General features: G+C 47.9%; 1 protein-coding gene across 1 annotated transcript in view; it reads right to left on the bottom strand.

Annotated features, from left to right (window-relative positions):
- Dock5 (dedicator of cytokinesis 5) overlaps positions 1–21,032 on the bottom strand; it is a 178,797-nt gene that overhangs the window by 4,599 nt on the left and 153,166 nt on the right. Inside the window, exons 38-51 of the mRNA XM_026783227.1 lie at positions 20,017–20,136; positions 18,486–18,575; positions 16,685–16,789; positions 15,273–15,414; positions 13,164–13,245; positions 12,448–12,532; positions 11,875–11,961; positions 10,170–10,346; positions 8,858–8,941; positions 7,925–8,062; positions 6,449–6,615; positions 2,245–2,413; positions 1,135–1,273; positions 344–444 (exon numbers count right to left, since the gene is read on the bottom strand). Coding sequence (XP_026639028.1) covers positions 344–444; positions 1,135–1,273; positions 2,245–2,413; positions 6,449–6,615; positions 7,925–8,062; positions 8,858–8,941; positions 10,170–10,346; positions 11,875–11,961; positions 12,448–12,532; positions 13,164–13,245; positions 15,273–15,414; positions 16,685–16,789; positions 18,486–18,575; positions 20,017–20,136 — 1,686 coding nt within the window. The remainder of the gene's footprint in view (positions 1–343; positions 445–1,134; positions 1,274–2,244; positions 2,414–6,448; positions 6,616–7,924; positions 8,063–8,857; positions 8,942–10,169; positions 10,347–11,874; positions 11,962–12,447; positions 12,533–13,163; positions 13,246–15,272; positions 15,415–16,684; positions 16,790–18,485; positions 18,576–20,016; positions 20,137–21,032) is intronic.

Below are 21,032 nucleotides of genomic sequence, written 5' to 3'. Positions count from 1 at the left end.
GCTACTACAGAACCAACACCTGTCATTCAGAAGTGACACTTTGGTGTGAACTTGAACTCGCTCATCTCACCACCCGTGTGCAAAGCAGAGAACATGCCTCCTTCAGTCCCATGACCAAATGAAGCAGGCTTCTGGCATATTTCCCTTCTCATCCCCTGAGGCTTCGAGAGTGAGCCAAGCACTGGCTACCGAGTGTGGCCCTGTGTGTGTGTGTGTGTGTGTGTGTGTGTGTGTGTGTGTGTGTGTGTGGAAAGCCTCTCCTCTACATAGACTGGACGTCCAGTGGTGTCTCCCCAGGGACGGTGCTTGGTGGCCGCACTGACAGCAACCTGCACGTTCTTACCTCAGCTGAGTTTCTCTGGCTGCTCTCATATGGCTTGCTTTTGGGGGGAGGTGGAGGAGGGACAGAAGCCGTCAGCCCATCTGTCTGCAAAGATGGGGAGCCTGGAAATGATAAGAAGGAGACAGAGTGAAGGATTTACTTAGGATTTTCATAAAAATAATGCTTGCCAACCAGCACCCCTATACCGGCCTCATAGGCATTGCTGTAGCCATTCTGGAGGTTCCTCGGAAAGGATGGAGAAGACCTTGCACCCTGCCCAACCATGGTTGCCTTTAATTCACCAGACAGCTTCAAACGGAATTCTGAAGCTAAATTCCAGTGTTTACTCTTAAGCCGGGGAGAAGAACATTTTCTAACTTTAGGAAACTGTTCTCCGATGGACTCTTAAGTATTTAGGGCAATAAGTAGGCTCTGACTGTAGTAACTCTTGACTCAATTGGCACCTCAGAAGGATGCATCCTCCCTACAATGGGAACCTTTGAGTTTGCAGTGCTACATATGCCTGGCTCTAGATTAATAGCAGCATACAGGATGGGTCTGTCTTTTTATCCCTGAAAGGGTCTAGCAACTTTGTAAGTGACTTGTGGTTGGGAAGGGATGGGCAGACCCTCAGGATTGCTTGAAATAAGCACAGCCTCAAACCCCAGTCCTCTGACGATTCCAACGGCCACTGAATCAACTCTGCAACAGCTTCATCCCATCTGTGGCCGGTTTGATTAAGACTTGCCCAGATTCACAGGTGTATTCCAACTCCCTAGGAGAACGAATCTAGGAGACACGGAAAGACTCACTGAGGGTCCTCGTGGCTTTGGGAGTGAGTGGAGGTGGGCTCAAGACTGCGGGCTGCAGGGGCGAGGCACTGTGGAAGGGTGTCAGCCGACTGTCCACCAGCTGCAGACTCTTCGGCCTTTGTGTTTTCTTACCCGGGCTCTGAAAACAAAGAGGGAAACCGAAAACCTTAAAATTTCATGGTGGATGTGGCAAACCTCAGTAACACCCTGAACAGCCTTAAATGCTGGACAGAAACTAACAGAAGGGCTTAGTTAATTCCAAGGGCCTTTTCCTTTCTAATCTCAAGTGTGTGTGTGTGCACATGCATGGAAGGGCCATGGGTTATCTTATTCTTCTCCTCTCCACTGTATAGCAGAACAGAAAGCTCCATGTTTGGGCTAAGCTAGCCGTGCACTGAAATGGCATGCAGGCTATCAGAGCCACCCAATCCTCACACTTGGTATGACAAGTCCTTTACTACTGACCCCTCTCCCTACCGTCTCCAACGTCATTGTATGGTCACACAGCAGACACTCGGCGTACATACTTGTAGAGAAGGACATCGAAACACAGATAGCTTTTGGTCTGGCCCCTGGCTTGATTCTGACCACACACTGTGCCATCTAAGCTGGAGGCAAGCAGCCTTAACCCTTAGCAAAAGTGGGTCTCAGAAACACTTAACTTGGCGTGGCTTATGTGAGGCAAAAAGTGTCTTTTTTAAACGTTAAAAAGTGCAGTGAAAAGGTTTGCACTGACTCGCGGAACACGGTGGCAAGAGCCGCAATTCCAAGTGCCACCCACGTGTTTACGCTGTGGGTATGAGATCTCGTGCCAATATTGACTTGGAGACTTGAAACTTTTCTTCCTGCCATCTGTGATTTGACATCACCACAGGCTGCTGTGACTCATTGCTATGCAGTGAATGAAGATGTGCAGGCTGAGGGGCAGGCAGTGCTGCCCCGCCAATGACTACCTGCCAGTGGTCCCCCGGCCAGTGGTCCCCAGGCCAGTGGTCCCCCGGCCAGGAGTGCCCCTCCCAGTGGTAGCCCGCCACTGGTGCCCGCCAGTGGCGGCTTTCACTTGTTCTTTCTTCTTTCATTTTTCTTTTTCTTTTCTTTTTTTCCTTTTACCATTGTATCAGGTTCTGGTGCTTTCTCTGCAATGACTTGCGACTTGCTCAGACCCCAATCTTTTCTCTTGAACTTGCTAATCCGGTTTTCGCCATCTTCTTTGGGTGGCAGATCCTCAACTCGAGCACCTGAAGAAGCTCTGCGCTCAAACAGTGGCTCCAGGATAGACCTGTCGGTCCGGAAGGTCAAAAGTCACGGATTATCTATCCCAGAATGATACACTTTACTTCAAAGCACCAGGAAGACCCCCAACACCACCGTGACCTAACTTTCCAAGTTCTCAGAGTCCAATTACCAGACAAACAACTCAGGGTAAAACGTACAGAAAGGAGGTTATCATTCGAAAGAGAGGAAATATGCGTCAATGTTTACCACTGCCCTCCCGTGTGTTAATCATTTGTTCTCTTGTGAATATGTGCATGTGTACAGGTTACATGTAGGCAAGTCAGCATGCGTGTGAAGGTCAGAGGTCAACATTGGTTGCCTTCCCCTATCACTTTCTGCCTTCTCAAGACAGGGCCTCTAGCTGAACCCAGAGCTCACTGATTGGGTTGGAGTGCTGGCCAATGAGCTGTCAGAATCCTCCTGTCTCTATTCGACCCTGGCACTGGGGTTATATATGTGCGCTGCCACATCTCCTTTTGATGTGGGGGCTATGGATTCAAACCCAGGTCCTTAAGCACATGCAGTAGGTACTTTGCAGTAGGTGGAACCATCTCCTCAGGCCCCACCACTATTTATCCACTTTATCCACTCTGTAGATAAAGACAGAGCCCATAAGTAAAAAAACAGCACATATCTCTAGCTTCTGTAGGGGCCACAGCTCGTGGTCTGGGGCTGGAGGGCCTGTAGTAATTATTTATTTGCTGGGTAACCTGGGCACAGCATCTTAGGTTCCTTATCCGCAAAAACAGGACAACATTTGGCACTAGCAAGTGTTTGAAAAATGTCCTGTAGGCATAATGATAGATTTCTAAGTACCATAATGAAAACGGGTCCACTCGGTATCATGATCAAACACTACACACAGAGGGGAGAGATGGAGGCATGACATGCATGTTGTAGATGGAAGGCAGGTGTATCTTTACTATCCAAAAGTAGAAAAGAGGAGCCTAATTTTTAGAAATTATAACATAAGTGGGTATTTCACAAAAAAAAGTGCAAAATTTTTCAAGTTTGGTTTCATTTATTACTATATAAGTTAAAATAAGATATTTGAAGCTGAGAGTGATGGCAGATGCCCATAGTCCCAGCTACTCAGCTAGCTCAGGCAGGAGGATCACTCAAGTTCAAGGGTTTAGAAATAGATTGGGTAGTTTTTGTTGTTTTTGTTTGTTTTTACATTTTATTATTGAGTTTCAACACACACACACACACACACACACACACACACACACACAAACACACACACACACCCAACCCTGGATAATAAGCTCATGTACACGTCCCCTGTCATCAACAATGATCAACTCAGAGCCCGTTTTGTTTAGTCTACATACCCAATTACAGACCTCGCTCTTTACTAAATTACTTGAGAGTTGTCCTATCTACCATATGTCCAGAGGGCATTTCTATAAGACAAAGTCTCATTTTCATACCCACAACCCCATCATCATGCTTACAACTGAGTCACTCCCCAATCTCATCAGACAGCCAATCTTCAAGTTCATCACACACACACACAATCTTCAAATTTCCAAATTCTCTCACAATTTCTCAAATGGATGGTTTGACTGACTCAGGATCCAGGCAGGAGGCAATATCTGCATTAGTAGATGTGCTTAGTAGGTCACTTAAGCTCTTAATACTCTAGGTCTCCCAGGATTAAGTATTGTTACTAGGTATGAGAACGTAGGAAGGAGAAACCCCAGGGAGGTCAGCCTGAGGCAGCACTGACATTTCTGCAGATGTGTCTTCACACTCCAAGCTCCTCTATCTAGGTTTTTTGTTGCTTCTCTTATATTTGGTCACGGTATCATTCTCTAGCTGTGATGGTTTGAGTAAAAATGGTCCCACCGGCTCATATATGTGAATGCTGAGCCAGCAGGGAGTGGCACTATTTGCAAAGGATTAGGGGGTGTGGCCTTGTTGGAGGAAGTGTGCCATTGGGGGTGGACTTGGAGGTTTCAAAAGCCCACACTAGCCAGTCTGTATTATCTGTTTCTGTCTCTCTCTGACTCTGTCTGTCTGTCTGTCTGTCTGTCTGTCTGTCTGTCTGTCTTTCTGCCTGTGGATCAGGATAAAACTCTCAGCTATTGTCCCAGTGCCATGAGTGCCACCTTGCTCCCGCTGTGCCCCGCCCCCACGATGATAACAAAATACCCTCTCTGAAACTGTCAGCAAGCCTCCAATTAAATACTTTCAAGATTTGCCTTGGTCATGGTGCCTCTCCACAGCCATAGAACAATAGCTCTGACATTTCAGAAATTCTGCTATCTCAGCCTTTTGAGTATTGAAATCACAGGCATGAGCCATAACACATGGTTGAAAGTTCTTGATCTCATTTCAAGTTAGTTTCTCCTTTGAAAAGTTCTATCTATCTAATCTATCTGTCTATCTCTCTCTATCATCTTACTGCATTTCAGCAATATCCATCTATCTTTGTGGGGGGTTTGAGACAGGGTTTCTCTGTAGCTTTGGAGCCCATCTATCATTTTCTCATATATCAGCAGCATCTATCCATCTGTCTGTCTGCCTACCTACCCACTTACCTACCTATCTAATACTCGAAATGCCCAAATCTTTCCTCAGGGCATTTTCCAGTTGTTACAGTTTTCATCTGAACTATTGACTTACCTAGCATTTCCTATTCATTCATTAATTCACTTGCTGAACAAACTTCTGTACTTCGATTTTGTAATTTAACAAGATAATTTAATCTTTCCATCCTCGCAGAGCAAACCCGTAATTATGTTCATTTGTTGACAAAAAAGCGGCATCAATAGATGTACATAAAGGAGTAACTCTCAACATTTCTCTTAACTGCACTCTCAGGTGAAAAAGTACTGGAGAACTGAATTCAGCCAGCTTTCTACTGGCTGGCCATTGGTGAAGGGTGCCATGGTGTAGATATACACTAGGATGTCTGCACCCAAAGGAGGTGCACTGCATTCTGGGACAGTCTTTGTCAAGACACAGTAAATAAAAAGAGCCACATTAAGAGAATGCCATTTGAATTAGCATGGAGAAGAGCATGCATTCAGTTGTTCAACTTCCTATGAAGAGCAGGGGGGGCTGGTAGGAACCTAAAGCCCACGTCAGCTCTGAGGTGGTACTGGTGGTTAGGAGCCAGGGACAGTGATGAGATTTGGGGGCTGGGAAGATATCTTAGTGAGTAAAATACTTGTACAAGTGTGGGAACCTGACGTCTTTACCAGTATCCATGAGGACCCAGCACCCATGTGAGAACAGCTGGGCAAAGCAGTGAGCACTTGGAACCCCAGCACTACAGGCAAAGATGGGGATTCTGGGCTCACTGGCCAGTCAGCCTAGTAACAGGTAAGACCCAGGCTCAGGGAGAGACCTTGCCTCAAAGGATCAGGTGGAGAGTAACTGAGAAAGGTACCCTGCTGCCAATCTGGTCTCTGTACATGCTTGCAAGAGAACATCTACATGTGCATGCGGTACACACACACACACACACACACACACATCCATGCGCACACACACACACACATCCACGCGCGCACACACACATCCACGCGCGCACACACACATACATATCCACACACACGCGCACACACACACACACACACGAAACTGTCTACTGATGCTTCTAATAACCTGAACGTTAAAATCATGCATGAAGAGTTTGTGTGTGTGTGTGTGGTGTGTGTTGTGTGTGTTCTATCATCTTCTACTTTTAGCATTTTGCACCATGTTATTTTGCAATTAACTGACAAAGCGAATTAAGTTTGAAAGTGTTTTTTAAAATGATGCATAAGAGGAGAAATTAAACTGTGTCTAGAAGGCACCTGTGTTTAGTAGGTGGCAAAATATTAATTTATTAATTTACTCTCTATTTTTAGTAACCGCTTTGTCAGTGACGTTCCTCATAAAGAATATGAAAAGTGAATGAAGTCGACAACTATAAACTAGTCTCCTCAAAGGAGTGGTGTGCAGAAACACAGGTCTCACCGTGGTGCCCAAAGCTAAGGTCACGAGGTACTGTCTTACCCTCCCCAAGTGTAACAATCAGCCTTACCCATCAGATCCTGGTCGGGAGGGTGCATTGTCAGAAGAGTTGGAGGAAGTGGAGACCACCGAGGAGGCCACCGAGGTGACAGACAGCCTACGCAGCGTGGAGGACAGGATGTAAGGCAGTACCATTGAGCCTGCGCGGCTCGGCTTCCTCTCCGTCAAGCTGGGTGGCTGAAACACAGGCAACCCTCAATGTCAGCAGCCTGCAATGAAGCCTGCAAGCTCGGGGCAGCCACCTGTTGCTCTTTTGAACGTGTGGAATGTTGACCTAAGAACAAAGTCTAAGGAGGCCAAAGAACCTAAACTGAGCAGCATGAGTCTCGGGAAGCCCTGGATGCTGCACTTTCCTGCCAAAGGCTACTAGGGAACCACCGACTCCACGTGGTTTTCTATTAAGTTTGCTTGCTAACATTGGCTGCATTCTAGCAATGATAGAGGATAGTGGGTTGAAGGACTGCTCAGTCTTGTGGTCCAGGAACGTGGGCACAAAAGACACACGTGCCAAGACAGCACTGGGGGGAGGGAAAGTGTCTGGAAGAAGAATGAACCGGGCACTTTGGGTGGGAGGCAGAATCTATGTAACTTTGCCTGTCCTCTGACTCACAGCCATCCTTCTGCCTCAGCCCCCTGGGTGCTGAGATAACAGGCATGCATCACCAGGACTGGCAGGACTGGGTATGTGGATGAGTGAAAGAGGCGACGAGGTAGTGGGAAACTCTGATCTTCTGAGAGAAACTCTAGTAGGGGGATGGGCAGAGCTCTGACTGGAGGAAAGAATTTGAAAGACAGGGGTTCACCACAAGAAGACTGCTAAAGAGGAAAAGGGGAAGTCAAGGACGAAAGAGTTGCAGCAATGAGCCAGAGCCAATCACACCATCAACTGTGAGAGGGGACAGGATAGTGCCAGGCTTCCCCTCAGTTCCTGGGGGAGGCGGGGAGGAAACTCACTATGATGCATCCTTAGGATGTGTGCCAATGATGCCAGAGAATTCAGTTAGGTGTGCACACACTGTAAAATACAGTTTACAACTCTTCCTTCCCTTAAAAGGTCTGGCAACCAAGCTTTTATCAACGTAGGAAAAGATTTGGAAAAGCTATAAAAATTAGGCAGGGCAGAAGGAACGGGCAGTGTGTGGACCAAGAAGTCTCCTCAGAGAGCCTGCCAGTCAGCCACCTTGATGAACAGTGCAGCTGGCCATTTGTTAAACCTGAAGCTTGGGCCCTGCCCCATCCCTGGAATCTGAAGTCAGTTGTCTGTGTTTAATGAGATCTCTCTGTTGAGAAAATTGGTCAGGTTTGAGGCTCTATGGCTGCAGGATGGCTTGGCGACTAAAGGGGGAACACGCTCTTTCCTGCCTGCCCACTTACCTGTCATCACAGGTATCGCCACACCTGTGCCGGTATGACTCATTTGGCATCTGGAGCCCGGAGCCAGAGAGAGACCAAGGGGAAGCGTGAGCGCCATTTAGACAAAGCTTACCAGTGTTATGACCCCATAGAGCTTCTCTACTTTCTCCTTCAGCTCACGGAAGCACGAGGACAGCCGGTCATGCAGCGGCTTGAGTTGCTCTGTCAGTTTCTCCCCATGGATGCGGATCCCTTCTGTGAGCAGAGGTATCTGGAAGAAAGGGCATGAAAAGGATGAGACATGGTTTGGGAAGAGGGGGCATCTAGATTTGGAGGTTGGGGCAAGGTGGGATGGAGTTGGCGAGGCCAAGTGACAGACACAGAACTATCTAATGACAATGCCTCCTTTCCATTGAGGCTTGGGAACTGTGACACAGAAACAGAGAAGAGCAGAAGACTAGAGAGTCTGACTGGCCAGGCAAATACAACTGACCACTGGGGTAGGCACTGGTCTTAGACTCAATCTGATGGCTGCTTTTCTAGAAGTTTTTATTGAAATGATAAGACAAAAGAATGAGACCCATCTGTGCCAGCCAGAAACACTGGCTAGTAAACCAGATTACAGAATTCCTGTGTGTGCCAGTGTGTTTGTGTGTGTGTGTGTATGTGTGTAAATGTGGGCTTGCACATATGGAGGCCATGGGACAACCTCTGCTGTCATTCCCAGATGCCATCCACTTTTTTTTTTTTAAGAAAAAAAAAATCTCTCACTGGCCTGAACTTACCAGCGAGGCTAGGATGATTGGTCAGTAAGTTTATGAAATTTGCCTGCTTTAGCTCCTCAACACCACACACATACACACACACATACACATCTGCACAGAAGGAAAGAGAAAGAGAGAGGAGAGACAGAGATATAGGGACAGAGACTGAGAGAGAAAGGGAGGCCAGGAAGCGGCCTGAAGCTACATGTGAGCTCTGGAACATGTCTTAGTGCCAAGTGCAGTGGACCCCCTGGAGAGTACTGTGCACAGCTGGCCAGCTGCACACCTCCCTGGGTACATACTTGTAAGGCGATCAGTCGCTTGAGCAGCTCCACCTTCTCCTGGTCCTCAGGGTGTTCTTGTAAGTACTTCTCCGTAAAGAAAGCCTAAAAGTGGAGCACATGCAAACATTACTGAGGACACACTCCCAATCCCCGCAGAGAGGCGGCCAGCTTCAGAAGGGAGGAAGCCTCTTACGCAGTGATAACCAGGAAGGTCTACCTGCAAACTCGTCCCCTTCACAGGACAGCCTCTACTGCACAGTGAATAATTCAGAAATGTATATTAAATTCCTGCCTACATATGGGATGGCTTCCTTAATCCCCAAAGCCATCCCCTGAGTTGGGAAGCTTTCTCACTATGCAGTTACCTACAGCTCAGAGAGGGGACCTGTGTCTAAGAGCATACAGCAGCCAGTAGAAAGGCACAAGAGTGACAGGCCACAGAACCTTCACTCGTCTGGGCTACTGTTATAAATGGAAAAGAAGTGCCATCCAATCTCCCACCTCCTCGAAGAGGCTTCCTGGCCACACAGATATTTATATCTAAGAAGACTCCCCAAATATCCAGCCACTGAACATGCACCGAAACAGCTGTGATTCCTGTCCCTAACAATTGTCCTTCACCTGGACTGACATCATGACCTCCACTATAAATGACACTCTAGCAAATCCTATCTCATGGTCAGGATGCTCTTATGCTATTTCAGAGTAGCTGATGTAGCACGCAGTTAGCAAATGCATGGTGAAGCTGCTTGGCAGTTCCCAGATGGTTACGGACCAGTAGGAAGTGGAGCCTTGCTGGAGGAAGCCCATCACTGGGATGAGACTCGAGAGTTTAGTCCCACCCCATTTCCTGTCCCCTTTCTCTGTTTTCTGTGCATGGATAAAAATGCAATCTGCTGGCTTCCAGCTCCTGCCGTGATGACCGGCCATCCCTTTCCGCCGTGATGGATTTGATGCCTTTGGAGCCATAAGCCAAATAAACTCTTTTGGTCATAGCATTTTAGCCCGGCACCAGTAAGTTATACACGCTGAACTGTCTTTTGTTTGTACAACTTGGCTCAAGTCAGGCTGGAGAGTCCTGGACATTCAGTTTACATAAAGCATCTCGGCTCTTACTAAGAGCGGTTTCAGTGGAAGCGTATCCTGGGCTCTGGGACCACCCTGAACCGTCTTCCAGAAGACAGAATGAGATACCAGGGCCTGGCACTCTTTCATCAAGGTTTCACAGGACAGTGTGAGGCCAGGGACAACCCTTGTATATTTCCATGTGCCCATCCAAAGAGGAAAGGAGAGGCACATATATCCTGTGAGAACCAGGAGCTGAACTTACCTTCTCATAGTTGGAGAACCCCCCCATGACAGCCGGGTCCACAATGCCACTGAGCAGCATGGAGAGAGGGTGCACAGAGAGGGACTGGTCCCAGGCGTGTTGCTGTACACAGTTGCTGACCCTCTCATTGGTCAGCTCCATGGTTTCTATGGCATTCTCCAAAGGGCTGATTTCTTCCTGGGGAACGCAGCACATGGGAGAAGGACCTGTCATGAGCTCTGCTGCAAAGACTGAACAAACTTGATCATTCTTCTCAAGGGAAAGAAATTACCCACAAGCTGCAGGAGCATAATACTGAAGAATCTGTAACTCACCATGTAGACCAGGCTGGCCTTGAACTCCCAGACATCTACTTGTCTTTGGCTCTCAGGTGCTGGTATTAAAGGTTTGCATCACAACACCTGGGTTTTCATATATTTTAACTCATCTCGGGATGACTGGTAGAAACTAGAGCTATAGAGGTGGCTATTATACAGGGGATAAGCCAGGGGATGAGTCTGTATATACACAGAATAGAAGCAGCTGTGCTAGACCTAAATACACAGCACACAGTCCACAGCTGAGAAACCCATGGTTGGCTGAGTCACTGAGAATACAGAACCACATATTCTGGGGGTCCACTGCAATTCAAAGCTGGTAGGAGCATGTAGCTTTAGCAGGAACTCAAGATGTTCAAATAAGGCTGGCCAGAAACATGTCCGGATAATGATAAGAGCACACACACCACACAGGACAGCCCCCTGTGGCTGGGTGTTCCAGAGTTGGCTGCGTGGAGAAGGTGGATCCTACACTTGATGGGAAACAACACTGAGCAGTGGGCAGAGGACACTGAAGCCCAGCTCCCCTAAATGACTCAATGCCATTAACTCCTTAAATAGCACCAAACTATTTTTTTCTCAGAGTTAGAAGGAGACAGATGGAGGTGGAGGGACATGGATAACGACATGAGAGAAGGAGAAGGAGATGGGCAGAGGTGAGAGAAGGGGAGGAAGGCTATGGAGAGAGCTAGACACGAAAGGAGATGGGTACACATGGGTGGGAACGGATGGAAGCCAATGGAGGCAGGGCATGGACCGAGATAACCGCGGGTGCACAGAAATGAGAATGGGCTGTGTAGTTCAGCAGCTAGGAAGCCACAGGAGGGCCTGAACTCAAGAACGCATGAAAGACTCTGGTTTGCTCAGTGGAAGCCACACTCTGAGTTATGAGGCACATTGCCATAGGAGACCTTTTTAGTCGTACTCCTCAGAGAACAGACGGGAAGAACAACAAGGTAATACCACAGAGAGATGGAGTAAGTATTATAAAGGCTAAATGGCAGCTTTGGGGGGGGGGTATGGGGACAGGAGCTGCAGCAGCGGCACAAAGAGCTGAGGATGAAAGGGGCCTTGAGAAAAATGATGTGTCAGACAGGCCGCTCCCCAGAGGCATCCCAGCGATGTTACTGGGCACTGGTAGCCTTATGGGGGGATACGAGGACAAGGCCCCATAGGCCATGAAAGAGTCATTCTCTGAGTGTGACCTTTTGGGTTGGGTGTTGTAACATCAGTTTTACAAAGCGACCCTATTATACAAGTAAGCGTCTTATTTCCCCTCTGAAAAACAGAGTTGGCCAGAGGAGGCGAGTCAAGCTGGTGTGGACTGCAGTGGAGCGGAACAAAAGCGGCCATTGTTTCTGCCGGAGCTATAGATTTAAATGACTCACGGTTGAAATCTGTTTGACTTCGAACCACTTGAGGATCCCAGGGAAGGTGTAGGCTGTTGTGTATGTGGTCCTTTCAATCCACATCGTCTGGGGCAAGAAAGAAAACACAAAATGAAACGGCGGTCTTCAGTCCCGAGATGACAGCCTGCTTTGTCAGTAATGAACAGTTAAACACTCTCCTACAGGGGAAGCTCCAACCTGCTGTGCTAGCTGATGAGGGAGAAGACACTGCGCCTCACTAGAAGGCAAAAGGGCTGGAGAGATCGCTCAGGCTGAGCAAGCCATGAGACCCGAGACTGAGCCCCAGCACTTATGCACAAACTCAGGGGTGGTGGCACAAACTTGTAGTCCCAGCATTGGGGAGGAGGGATGGAGGGAGATTCCCAGGGGCTTCCTGGCAGCCAGCCAAGCTAGGCTGGTAAGCTGCAGCCCCAAGGAAGGACCCTTTGTCCAAATAACAAGTAGAGAAGCTCCTGAGGAATGACCCCCAAGGCTGACTTCTGGCCTCCGAACGCTCATGTGCAATCCCAACCCCCATCCCACTCGCAGAGAAGACAAACCAAGTGAACTCACGGCAAACTCATTTTCCGGGTCCTTTTCTCCTTTCCGGAACGGCCGGGAATATCTGAACTGCTGCACTTCATTGGCTCTGTAGTAGCTGGGAAAGAACAGAGCGACTGCATTGGACCTCACGGAACCAGCCCACGATGACGCGCATGACACACCTGACACTGAGGTTTACCTCTGCCGCCGCCAGGGCCACACTGAGCTCCTGGGACAGTACATACCTGGGTTTCGTACCACCTCTTCTTTTTCATACTTGAGAGTTTATTTTACGGCTCCTAGTTTTAAAGGGTATGTTACACCCAGTACGTACGGCAGCGCTGCTATAGGGCTGCCAGTCAATCTCACTGGCATGTTAGCTTCTCTAGGGGCAGAAAGCAACCTTGAACACTGGGACCAGCAGGTCCTCAGAGATTCCCGAGTATTTTGTGGGCTAAGGGAGCCTGTGCTCACACCAAGTGAAGTTTAGCTTTCCCTCTGTCTCAAAGATAAAGCCCATGTTGCTTTAATTTGATAAGCTCTCTCATCTTGTACGCACAACAATAAGGAGCAAGCCTTCCAAACCAGAATGGATGACAAAGGCTTTGCTTTTGATGCATTCCACGGCAAGTCTTGCTGGGTAGCCCAAACGGGCCTTGAACTTGCCGCTCTCTTTCCCCCCACTGCTATGGTGGCAGGCACGCGTCCTGGCCCACCTGACTGTTTTCTATGAGAGAACCACTCACTTCAAGATCTGCTCTGGAACTGGTTTGTCCTTGTAGCCGGGCGGCAAGCTCATCACGGGCTTCACGGTGAAGCACTGCAGGTCTGGGGACTTGTTAAGGAAAAGGCTGGCCCTGCAGGGGCCCCAGGCAGTGAAGTCCCTGCTGTCACCTCTCATCTCCTCTGGGCAGGGGCCAGCACCACACTGAGATGCGCTTCCATATACACTGTCCCAGGACACTCTGTGTGGCGAGACACCTAGCAAACATCCTTGACACGTGAAACAAGGACCAGGAAACAGGGAAGTATCAGGAGACTGACAGCCAGAGACGCTTCTACGTGATTCCTCCTGGGTATGCATTCTCCTGAAAGAGCCGGACTCCAGGGCCCAGGGAACCAGAGCTGCTACCTTTAGATGTTACTGTTGATGGAGTGAGTCCCTTCACGGGGACTAAGTGTTCTGAATTTATCTTCCACACGGCAAACTTGCAAGACGGATCATTCTTATTTTCAGCAGAGGAGAACTCAGAAACAGCGAGAAGTAGAAACTCAAGATTCCACAACAGGGAAGTGAAGTCAGACCCCCAAACCAGCGTGGGGTAAGGGCTCCCTCCTGCTTGGATGGGATGATTAGCATTGGAAAGGCTTTCCCCTGGCACAGACACAGCCTGCCCTCTGGACCTACAGGCACTGCACCCGAAGGCAGATAACCAAGTGAAGATTTCCTTCTGTACCAACCCCCGTACAGACCTTCCCCTCCTTGTCCTTATCTTCTAAATGAAAGAGCGTGACAATTTTTACAGAGTAGTTACTATATCAGGAACTCTAAGTCAACTAGGAGGGGCTGGGGAGATGGCACAGTTACCAAAGTGCTTACTGTACAGGCATGGGTCCCAATCCTCAGCACATAGCTAAACACACCTCCATAGAGAGAGAGAAAGAGAGAGAGAGAGAGAGAGAGAGAGAGAGAGAGAGAGAGAGAGAGAGAATATGTATATAGACTATACGCAAAATCGATGCCATACATATTTGAACAGCTGCAGACTTGGGTGTCCACGGGGTGTTGGGAAGAGTGGACTGGGATGGTGTGGTGGTTTGCAAGGAAATGACTCTAAAACGGAGTAGCACTATTAGGAGGTGAGGTTTTGTTGGAGTAGGTGTGGCCTTGTTGGAGGAAGTGTATCTCTGTGGGAGTGGGCTTAGAGGTCTCCTTTGCTCAAGCTATGCTCATTGTGGTACTCAGTTCACTTCCTGCTGCCTGCAAATGAAGATGTAATACTCTCAGCTCCTTCTCCAGCACCACGCCTGTCTGCACGCTGCCCTGATTCCTGCCATGATGCTAATAGACTAAGCCTCTGAACTGTAAGCTAGTTGCTTTAAACTAAATGTTTCCTTTATAAGAGACACCGTAAATGGAAGGCTCTAGAAAACATCATATTGAGTGAGGTGACCCAGACCCAGAAAGACAAATATCACAAGTACTCACTCATAAGTGGCTTTTAGACTTAAAACAAAGAAAAACCAGTCTACAATTCACAATCCCAGAGAACCTAGACAACAAAGGCGACCCTAAGAGAGATCTACATGGATCTAATCGACCTGGGAAGTAGAAAGACAAGATCTCCTGAGTAAATTGGGAGCATGGGGACCATGGGAGAGGGTTGATGGTGAGGGGAGAGGAAGAGAGTGGAGAAAAATATATAGCTCAATAAAAACAATTTAAAAAGGAAAAAAGAAAAAGAAAACAGAAAAAAAATAAGCATTGTTGTGGTCAGGGTGTTTCTTCACAACACTAGAAACCTTAAGACAGAGGCTGTCCTGGAGCCATTGGCTGGGAGGGTACCAAGAATGCTGGTGGATGACTGGGCATGGTTTCAAGGTCTGCAACAGAATCCTGAACTTCCTTTAAGCACCCCACCTGACTAGGAAGTATATTCATTTGTACTCAACATTTATTGACCATGTCTTCCCCAAAGGCCCCACAGACTTTTACACTGGACGGTTGAAGGATGAGTCTGCGGGCTCATGGCACATCTGCCCGCAGAGGAGACACAGCTCTTAGTTTATGGGCCTCGGCCTGGCCCGAACCAGGGTAAAGAGTCACTGGCCTGCTTTCCTCATGGCAAGGATACACTGCTTTGGAGATGACTTGATGTCCTCTCCTGGAGGTGTGGTACTGGTCATCTTCTCAGCGTTGGGGAACTGGGTCAATAACCTCAAGCTGAAGTCTTCTCGCCTCTCATACTCCTTACCCCGGTAGATGAAGATTTTGTTCTGCAGGGCAGGAAAGCCAAGAGAAGTCAATGGATATGAAGGTGAAGGGGTACCTGGAGCTGAAGATAGATAGAGAAGGCCATTGTGCTCCTCCATCGAAGCTAAATCCACCACCAAGTGAGCACTCAGTGACCATCCTCTGCATACCCAACAGGCAAGAGCAGCGTCTATTGGGTGGATATTAGTTTATCCCTTCTTTCCGCAGGTGATAGACATGGGCGTTGGATGTAGACCTTGGTGGTTAGGATTAAGGATGCTATGAACATCCCTACAGTATTTTGGAATGACGAGATTTCTACTGACTTGAGTAAACCCTCTCTTTCATGAGCTCTTTCAGCGTGGGCCATCTTCCTTGGTTACACAGTTTAAAATTTACATTACTATGTTAACATTTAACTCCCCACCTGACCCCCATTCGCTTGTAGAATCCCTGAGGGCAGAGAGAAGTCTGAGTAATTTCAGGACATTTCTGCTTCTTTCCAGATGCCTGGCACAGAGTGGGCAATCAGTAGACCCTGAATGAGAATCCATTGCTTTCTCATTAAGCCCTGCTAGAAATATGAATGGCCTTTGTTTATCTATGATCCTGTGGCCTCCATTCCAAGTGTTATGATTTAAGACATATATCAGCATACCCAGTCTATGTGGTTCTGGGACTTGAACCCAGTGCTTCAAGCATGCTAGGCAAGTACTCAACCAACTGAATCACACCCCCATCCCATTCTATGTTTTTAATTAAGACTATGAGAGATAATATATATTTAAACAAAGCTCAGGTCTGAGAGCGTTCTTTTTAAAGTCTTTTGTTTCTCCAACTCTAAAGTCACTGTGATAGTATTTATGCTTTTGAGAGGAAGAAAAGGGCCTCTCCTGCTTGCCACTACAAAACTGTGTTTGCTTTGGGGAAATGTTGGTCGTCTTGTTCTTGGGAGATCTGATTTCAAAGTAGCCCTGACTGGAAATAAAATAAGCAACCAAACAAAACACATCCATCCGCAATCGTCCAAGTCTGGCCAGTGGATTCTGCTGATGGTGTTTTTCCTTCTCTCCTGCACCTGGGAAAGTCATCGCCCAGAGACTCTGCCAGAATACCAGTGGTGTCAGGGTGAAGAGGCCAGCACTCAGGAAGAGGTCTCCCTCCCTGACCCGACCTCCCACGGTGGAAACGTAGGCCAGCAGCTGCTGCTGCCCATCTGGGAGAGAGATAAGTCTTCTCTCTCCCCTGAACCCCACTCCTAATGGCTCTGGGGACCACCCCCAGGCTCCTCACCCGCAGGAAGGACGGGAAGCCCTGTCCATAGTACCCCACTGCAAAGTATTCAGGCTGCGGCCTCATGGCCTTAATGATGTTCTCATAAAACGAGGCTCTTTTTTTCTGAAAGACAAAACAACACATTCCACCAGAAGGTTACCAGGAAACTGTCAGGGGAAGAAATAAAAGAGAAAAACAGTCAGCTCATTTGCTGTGCTTTCCCATGTAGCAGATAAATGGAAGGTCTTTGGAGACCACCTTGTAGGCCACAGAGTGATTCTGTTCTGGGATCTGATGGTGGGGACTTGGGCCTAGGAAGGGACTGGGAGGCCTACACGCACTTCCCGAGATCCACAGGCAGTATCTGAGTTTAACCAGGTGTGTGACAGGATATGCTGAGGGCTTTTCTGCTTTGAGCAGGTGACTTGGATAGCCACCTTGGGCTTGGACGATGACCAAAAGGAGAACTATCCATTCTTCAGTCTCTAGACTCACTGTGTCTTTTGATGCTTTACTATAAATTCTTTGAGACAGGGTTGTACGTAGCTCAGGCTAGCCTCGAGCTCTCCATATAGCAGAGGCTCCTCCTGTCTCTGCTACCCAGGTGCTGGGATTACGGAAATGCACCACCACCCCTGGTTTTATGGGGAGCCAGGGATCGAACCCAGAGCCTTATGCATGCAAGGTAGATGCTCTACACTGACTTCCATCCTTGGCTCTTCTTTTCCTTTGTATTTTGAGCAATATTATATTATAAGGAAGACCTTGTGCAGCCTCCCAGGCTGCTTTAACTTTCTCTTCAGGGCAGGCAGAACTTGAACTCCCTATGCCCCAAGCAGCTGGGATTATCATCCTTGTACCACACCCATCCCGACCACAGTTGATATGCTCTGTGACCATTCTGGGTGACAGTCTGTCCGAACTACGTTGTCTTAGTTGGCTGACGGGTTGTCAGAATCTCAACTCAAGTGAGCTTAGAAATTATTGAGTGAATTTCTGGACTCTCAATGGCAGAAACTGGTAATGTACATGAGTTACATCTTCACTAATGGCTCCTGACAAATAGATCTTTAAGGGAAAGATGATTCTGTGGCAGCGATGACCAGATCCTTCAAGGCCCCTGCTGTGAACGTTCTCTCTGCTGCCATGCAGTGGGCATGCGGGTGGCTGCACATGGGTGCCGCTTCTTTGTAAGGGCTGAACTGTGCCTGCAGCTGGGCTTAATACGCAGGCTCGGGGAACTGTCAATGTTGAGCCTTTCTGTGACACCAGAAAGAAGAAAGGTGGCCACAGCCACTTCGATTCTGGCAGAGACACTTACAAGTAAGTCCTGGTATGCACAATGGTACTCTTGTGGGGGAAACAAAGCCTGAAGGAAGGATGGGCACCTTCTCGTTGTAAAATTATACTTCATTTAGTGTGAGTGTGTGTGCACAAACATATGTTTCATGGTCCAGGGTCTGAGGATGACTTATATTCTGTTCTCTCCTTCCAACATGTGGAACATGGGGGTTGAATTTAGGTTGTTGGGCTCGGCAGCAAGTGCCTTTTCCAACGGAATCACCTCCCTGGCCAAGACAAGTGAACTTTGATGAACATATGATGCTGATGTCCCACGTTAGTCAGAATAGGGCTCAGTGTCTCCCCTCCTCTCCAGGGTAGTCTTCTTTCCGAGTCCCAAGGGACTTCAGGGGAGACCACAAGGAAACAATGGTAAAAGCTTTTCTTCGTTTTAAAGTCAAGTAAGGTTTGCAATCCATATACCAAACTGTTCTTACAAGCATCCACGTTAGCAGCAGCCCCACTGGCCCAGACTTACCAGGAGACTGCCCAGGCCCTCGTAGTCAAATACTTTGCTCTCGTAGGTCTCAGCCAACTCTTTGCTCAGTTTAATGGCTTTCTCCCACATCTTCAGAAGAAGGAAAGCAGGGTGAGATGTGCGCGACACACAGTCACAGTCCTCAGAGCTGTCACCTCCCTCGGGAATCACTGGTACTAAGTAGTCAGGCAGGCTAAACATCTGTTAAGGGACCCTGACTTGCTACACCCCCTGATTAACTAACCCTTCCTTTCTGAATGGAAGGATACAGCAGAGTGAGTAGCTCTTCTCTGAAATGCTTGGGGCTACTAGTTTTTCCAATTTGGATTTTTTTTCTTTTTAAATTTGAAATAATTTCCATAGACATTACTGGTTACGTGACCCTTAATCCAGAACACTCCCGACTTTGAAGCTTTCTTCAGGCCATGCTGATATTCCACAGCCTTAGAGTTCAGAACACTTTCCATGTTGGATTAGAGGTGCCCAACCTTGAGTATGTTGCCAAAACGTGCCTCCTCCGGACAATCAGCCAGGACACAAGAGTCTCCACTGACGCAGTTTGGAATTTAAAGAGCAAAGCACCAATGGCAACGCCAAGGAAGGAGAAGTCATGGACCCAAGAGCGTGGGAGTGTGGCTGGGCGGGACAGGTGGCTGGTGTGAGACACAGCAGCAATTAGAGACAGCAATCTCCTGAGTTCCGTTATTAACCATGTGGGGGCTAGAATTTCGAGCCAGTTTCAGCAGTTGAGTGATCTAGAGCCCCTGACACCAATGCCGCCATCATAAGTGAATGTGGTTTCTAAAAATAAAAAATTATTATATTTTTCTTCTGTGAATACATGAGTATGTATATGCGTGTAAGTGTGTGTGTATGCACGTGTGCATACATGTGGTAGGGCTGTGTGGGTGTGCTGGCCTGCAGGGGTGTCTGTGGAGGTCAAAGGCAAATGTTATAATGTCTCTTCAGAACCACTTTATTATTATTGTTGTTGTTGTTGTTATTTTGTTCATTTGTTTTGTTTTTAAGACAGTTTCTCTGTGTAGCCCTGGCTATTCTGGAACTAGCTCTGTAGACCAGGCTGGCCTGCCTTTGCCTCTTGGTACAAGGATAGAAGGCATGCATCACCACATCCGGCTCCAAAATCACTTTTGTACCTTACCTTTTTTGATATCGGGTCACTCATGAAACCCAGAGCATACCAGGTTGGCTAGTCTGGCTGGCCTGCAAGCCTGGGGGAAACTTACTGTCTCCTCCTCTCAATCCTGGGGTTACAGGTACCCATCCCCGTGCCCTGCTTTTATATATACATCCTGGGGATCAGAAACTCATGTCCCTCTTCTTGCATGACAAGCACTTTAGACACTGAAGCATTTCCCCAGCTTATGGGTTTCTGTTGGGGACAGGGCCTTTCCTGTGTGCTCTGTGATGACTCAGCACTTAGCATTAGAAATGTATTCAATATAATCTTTTTTAAAAAATCTTCTTTCTAGTAGTATAAAAAACCAAACACAGAGAACCCAGCACTCACTTTGCCTTTGTCAAAATAGGATATGATCTCTTGATACAGTTTCTCTTTAAGTTCCTGCTGGGTATAAACATAGTAACTGTCCCGCTGGAGCAAATGGGGCACGCAGGGCTTGTCCGACCACTGCAAAGAGACAAAGGGACCCGGAGATTAATGAAGCGAAACTCCAGACCAGAAAAGTCAAGAAGCGAGTTGTTTGCACGCAGTCAACTCAGCCATATTGTGTTTTAAGTTATTTACTAAACACAAAATGACATAAACGCAGATGCCCATATGTCAGTTTCTCTCGGAAACAAGTGTCACGCCAAATGGCCAGGCACCTGCAGCGTTGCCCGGGAAGAGGGGAACGGAACGAGCTAGCTAGAGCAGCCTCCCTGTGCGGAAGGCATCTTGAACACTATCAGATAAGAGAAGTCTGTGCACTAGGTCTGTGATCATGGAGGAGCAGATAAAACAATCACTACACGCGGACACTCCCTTCTCCTTAGTACACGGTGTCCAGCGCAAAACCAAAGACACAACGCTGAAAGCTAAGCAGCAAAGGAACAGGAACACTTGAGGATAGACTTTGGCTACAGAGACAACAGCCACACAGAAGGCAGAAGACGCAAACGATCCATCAAAACGAAGCCCATCAGACAACTGAGACATCTCCAAGGTTACACAAGACTTGACATGCAAGGAGCTTGGCTGTGCCAATCAAAGACACAGCAGCAGCCCTGAAGAAAGGGAGACTCTATGCCTTGAGAGAGAAATGCTGTTTCATAAACATGTAAGTAAATTCTTACTAAAGCCCTCCTCCAGCCCCACCGCCCTTCTTTGGTGGTTGTGTGAACTGAATCCAGGGCTTTCTGAAGGCTAGGTATGAGCTACACCCCAGCCCTGCATTTACACTTCTAAAATTTTGAGATAAAGGAGTTGCTCAGGCCGGTCTTCAAAGCGGGAGCCTCCAGCTTCACCCTCCTCCCTACCAGCTGGATTTACAGGCCTAGCCTATCAGGCCCTGCAAAGTTAGCTTC

The sequence above is a fragment of the Microtus ochrogaster genome, chromosome 17, assembly GCF_000317375.1.
Source record: "Microtus ochrogaster isolate Prairie Vole_2 chromosome 17, MicOch1.0, whole genome shotgun sequence".
Lineage (NCBI taxonomy): Eukaryota > Metazoa > Chordata > Mammalia > Rodentia > Cricetidae > Microtus > Microtus ochrogaster.
This window is presented reverse-complemented; position numbering and strand designations above follow the sequence as displayed.